We start from the raw sequence: 5,000 nt of genomic DNA, 5'->3' as shown, positions 1-5,000 counted from the left end.
CTTGCAGCGCTCAGTCTATATTGCCACAACCTTGGGCCAATATTCCCCAGTATGGGCCTTGCCACCGGGTTACTAAGAGGTTAGGAATTGTTTTAAGTCATACCAGATGTGGGCAAAAGAATGAATTCCAATATTTCATAGTATTAAACCATAACATGGGTAGTGCGGTGAGAAGATAAAAAAGAAGGTCACTTGAGACATTTTCATGCCCCCAGCACCCTCTTCCTATAATTATTTATTGACCTGGCATTTTGTCTTTGAAGCTCAACATTTTCTTCCTTTGTTGTTCCATTTTCTTGCTCTAAACAAAGAATCTTCTTCTGTGCCTCGTCACACCTCTCCTCAAGAACTGAAATACACATAAGCCATGATAAAATCATAAGAACTTTAATAGCATCAGACAAACTTGAGACTGGCCCCAGAGGGGGCATTTTTAATATATTTTAAGGGAATGCAAAATCGAAATGGAAATTCACCTGAAGCTCATCACAATAACACAGTGATAACTTACAGTCACTTATGAGAACATATGTTAAGCCATACGTAACCTTGCCTTTTTTAGAGAAATGCATTAGATTCAAATGTTTGTAACCACTTTCAGGGTTCTTGTTAAGAGCCGGTAACCGGTTATTTTTACCGGCTGTTCAAGTAAATGTTACCGGCTGTTTCACTGAAATATTTACCGAAATTATCCAAGGAATGTTCGTCTGTTCAAAGGTGAAATTACATTTCGTTTATGGGAAAATATTGCTTTCCCCCTCCAACCAATCCTGTGAAGATATCTGGCGCATGTTATTGTTTCGAAAATATACCATTTGCAGACCTTCCAACTCTCACGCATTTTGCGTGAGACACACGCATTTGATATATTTCTCACGCCCACACGCATAGACACCACTTTCTCACGCTAAGACTTTTACGCCTCCAGCGTCCGTCCTAAAAGCAGCTAAATCTGTCACTTATGAATACAACAAAGCACATAAGCGTAAGCTATAATGGTTAACATTGAAGTATAGGTTAATGCTGATAGCTAGTTGCGAGCTAGTCAGTGTTGTTGTTTTGTAAATACGAAAACCCAGAACTTTTACTTCTTAAACGGCAATATTAATCAAAGAAGTTACATAAATTATTGAATGCAGATGTCAAAAAAGTGTTACTTTTGAGATTTTATGGGACATTTTTGTACCTTTAGAATTTTGTAAATCTTTTCTGAAAATGCAGAAAATCGCATTTCAGGAACTCAAATTTTCAAAATGTTTCCGGGGGGGCATGCCCCCGGACCCCCCTAAGTGACTGCCAATGAAATAGCATAACCTACTTTCCTTTTGCTGAGTATTAAATTAATTTAGCAGCCGCTGGCATGTGACAGCGATCGATACGAACGTCAAGTTAAGACTTGAGCTTGCCAAACCATGCAGGGGCTATTTTTGGTTTTTTACCTCCTGTGCAAAAACTTAGCAAGAACCCTGACTTTGTGCATTTTGTTTTGATTGAAGCTGAAATGGCCCAACACAAAGAATTTTTATCAACATAACCAGTTGATAATGGGGGTGCATTGTGGAGGTTGATAAAAATAAAAATAATTATAATAACAGGAAAAACCTATTTTGCATCGCAAGGTGTTGGCCCCTTTCACATTTCCTCCCTTTACCCAATTCAAAGTGACGGACAAGGTATTGGTGCTGCATTGCTGATATCGGGGGAGGGGTCATAGAGGAGTCAGGACCATCTCACGTGGCCCTAGTGAAGTTACCCTGATACTCAAACACAGTATTTTCATTTGCGAGGCCGTTTTTGTCGCTTAAAGTAACTCACTCTGAAAACAGAAACTTAGAGCGTGTTATGAATAGTCAACTGCTATGCTTGCTCTCTGTAACAACCTTAAATTATTGTTCAAGTTTATTTCAAGTTTGTTTTGAAATTCCCGTCGAAATGTTGTGCAACTTTTTCAGCTTACCTCGATGATCACGTTGAATACTCCCCTTCAACTTCTCTAGTAAGCTGAACGTTTCCATTAGGAGTTCTGCAAACTAAAACACGACTCTTTTCCATCTGAAATCAACACGCAACGAGAACCAACGCAACGTGTTCTTCTGTGTGCTAATTGAACCTCCCGCCATTTTGAAAAAGGTTCACGAAATCAAAAGGACTGGGCACAAGCGCCTTGCATTTTATTGCAATTGCAATATCTGTTGACGATTTACGATGCGAACTCACTGTGTACTGTGTTAACTTTTGGCTCGAATCGCAGAACTTTTGTTCAGCAAACAACCTGAGAAATGACAGAAGAAGAGAATATTTGTGATCGAGCGAATCGAGCTCACGACAGACAAGAAAAGAAGCCGGAAAAACCACTTACTCGTTCGTTGCCAAGGCATACCAAACAGGATACCAAGGCAAGTTTAGATGCTTTACTATTGTTCGATTGAGAAAAAGCTGTATGGAATGAGTCCACACAGTGATTTCAAACAGTCGGCAAGGGTATTTTCAAAATGGTACACTCCGAACGCTACACTTTAAAATCGGAGCAAAAAGCTGCACATTTCTTTAACATCATTTAACTTATAACCAGCTGTTGACAACAGTACGTGCGTTCTCTTGAAAAACGTGCGTTCGGAAACTTTGGCAGGATCTTGAAATCTCGAAAAGCGTTTTTGCATGGTTTGTTTTTACTTTTTTTGAGTCTCGAAACTTTTTACCAAGGAGTCTCGGGCTCGGATTTTTAACTAGGATCTCGGCGTGTCGGCGAGTCTCGGATTTTACCATTCGCCAACCGCGCTTCGAGGTACGGTTTTTGGCTTTCGGTGTTGTGTACATACATACTTTATTTGTTGTCGAAGGTTAAAGTTAAGGCAGTCGGAGGCTGATGTGGACCTGCATCGTTAAACCTTTAGATATATATATACAATTTTTTAGTATGTAATTCTGGACATAAGTGAAAGAATAGGAAATGTTAACGATGTTTACAAAACAGGTTTGAAGAATTTGAGAGTGGGGTAAGGACTGCAGGCTCTAATTGAAATGAAAGCCAATTACTGTCGAGATGGCATTTAGCGAGAACGAATGAAGAAAAGAATCACTAAGGACGAGAAGGTGCCGCATTTTATTATTCAGAGTTGTTTCGCTGCCTCTGATGGTGACTAAGCCACAAAGGCAGACATTCGTAGGGTTTTACCAATTCAATCCAATTTTTCACACTATTGTATGATTATTATCTATTATATGTTTCACAGAAAAGATTATCTTGTAACTTAGAGGTAAAGGGATACATGTAGGAAGAAATTCACAAACCATTGAGAAATAGATTGTTTGTGTGTGGCGTCCAAAGCAACATAATTTTCTTGTTTAAAATCCCCAAAGGCAATTTGTGGTGGCATCAGACTCTAATCAATTTAGCTCTTTTTGGTTATGGATACAAATTACAATGCCCAACTATTTCCAGCCCTCGAAAACCCAAGTTATAATTTGATCCTTTGATCCTATGTTACTTGGCAAGTAGCACAATGGACCTCTTTACCTTGTACGTTTTGTTTTCCCATTTCAGACCACGTGATGTTACACCAGGAAAAAGTTTCTTTCAAATGTTGTCTTTTGCACGTGCATATGTATGCATAACTTATGTAAAAACAAAAAGAAAATTCCCTTGGGAACATCACATGGTCTGAAATGGGAAAACAAAACGTACAAGCTAAAGAGGTCCATTTGAACTAAATAGAAACAACTGGCAATTCCAATGCGATCTTCTGTATCATAGTGACTCCACTAAAGTCTCTCTTCTTTGGTTTTCTTTGGGTCGTTGAATGTAGCTGTTGTGAAAACAAGCAATAGATGAATTTTAACTTATTGTTACTTCTTTTGTTTTACAGCCATCAGATACCCAGTTTTTGTATGGTCAGCTGGGTCGTGTGGTTATAAAAAAGCACACTTACCTGACCCCTGTGACACATGCCACGTATCCTTGGAACTATGCTCAGCCACCTGGCAGAAAGTCGGCCTTTAAAATGCCAAGGACAGTCTATCCCAAGAGGTGATATCACAGTCAAAAGCATTGATGTATACCATCCCATAACCTGATCCCTTCCTCTCCCCAGTAAAACTTGAAACTATTGAAGTAACATACCAAACTGTAGAGGCCTCACAGCAAGTCCAAGTTTGTGTATTCCACACCACATCATTAAGCGAATTTCAAGTCTTATGGAAAATTCGAATAGATCTGGCGAATTGCGAATTTTCTTGTACTGGCAGAAGACACTATGCCTCCCAATGATGTTCTGAACTTCCAGTCCCTTTTTTATCTTTTATCAAGTTCTTTGATTTTCTTTTCATTTGTTATTCATTTCTTGGTTGTTCAATTTTCCTTCAAACTGAACCAAACAGACGTTTAAATGCGCTATCATAGAATTAGTTGATAAAATAATTCTAAAGCAATTTTAGAATATATGCAATTTGTTACCTGTCAACAGCGGAATGGACACATGGCATTGTTCAACATATTTTAGTATTTAAATGGTAGATATAGGCATATCTTTATCCCCTAAAAATTTTTAATCTGTTCGGATTTCCTAGCCGAAAGTCTAGTGATCCAAAAATTATAAAAAGACTTACCTTTTTGAAAATTTCAGCCAGAAAAAAGGGTCCCAAAAAGTCTAGGTGACCTTTTTAGAGTAAAAATCCGTTCAAAAGGGGCAATTATACCATTTTTTGGATGTTCGAAAATATCCTAGGACAGGCAGGCAAGCAAGAAATTTTACAACAAATGTTCCGAAAATTCTAGATCTCAAATCGCCCAATCCGGGCAGATATTTTCCGAAAATTGACGTTGGGTGCCCCCAAGGAAAGTTGGAAAGATCGTCGCAAGCAAGTCCAGATTTTTTACGTACATAGGTTTTTTGAATGAGAAGTCCGATAAACTGACACGATTTGATAAAAATATCTACAAATTCAAGGAGCGATCAAACATCCTAAAAGTAGTTTAGCTTCTGAAAGCTTGTTTCCTAAAG

The 5,000-nt window shown here is 38.5% G+C and overlaps 2 protein-coding genes across 2 annotated transcripts in view; one reads left to right on the top strand and one right to left on the bottom strand.

The window, feature by feature from the left end:
- The window catches only part of LOC138032374 (uncharacterized), a 17,580-nt gene extending 15,465 nt beyond the window's left edge, over positions 1–2,115 (bottom strand). The window contains exons 1-2 of the mRNA XM_068880041.1: positions 1,958–2,115; positions 244–349 (exon numbers count right to left, since the gene is read on the bottom strand). Of these exons, the coding sequence (XP_068736142.1) occupies positions 244–349; positions 1,958–2,015 (164 nt within the window). The 5' untranslated portion in view covers positions 2,016–2,115. The remainder of the gene's footprint in view (positions 1–243; positions 350–1,957) is intronic.
- A 77-nt stretch (positions 2,116–2,192) lies between these two features.
- LOC138032287 (uncharacterized) overlaps positions 2,193–5,000 on the top strand; it is a 3,865-nt gene continuing 1,057 nt past the window's right edge. Inside the window, exons 1-2 of the mRNA XM_068879930.1 lie at positions 2,193–2,396; positions 3,867–5,000. The exon at positions 3,867–5,000 is cut by the window's right edge and continues 1,057 nt beyond it. Of these exons, the coding sequence (XP_068736031.1) occupies positions 2,280–2,396; positions 3,867–4,031 (282 nt within the window). The 5' untranslated portion in view covers positions 2,193–2,279 and the 3' untranslated portion in view covers positions 4,032–5,000. The remainder of the gene's footprint in view (positions 2,397–3,866) is intronic.

The sequence above is a fragment of the Montipora capricornis genome, chromosome 14 (genome assembly GCF_036669925.1).
Source record: "Montipora capricornis isolate CH-2021 chromosome 14, ASM3666992v2, whole genome shotgun sequence".
In the NCBI taxonomy this organism is placed as follows: Eukaryota; Metazoa; Cnidaria; class Anthozoa; order Scleractinia; family Acroporidae; genus Montipora; species Montipora capricornis.
This window is presented reverse-complemented; position numbering and strand designations above follow the sequence as displayed.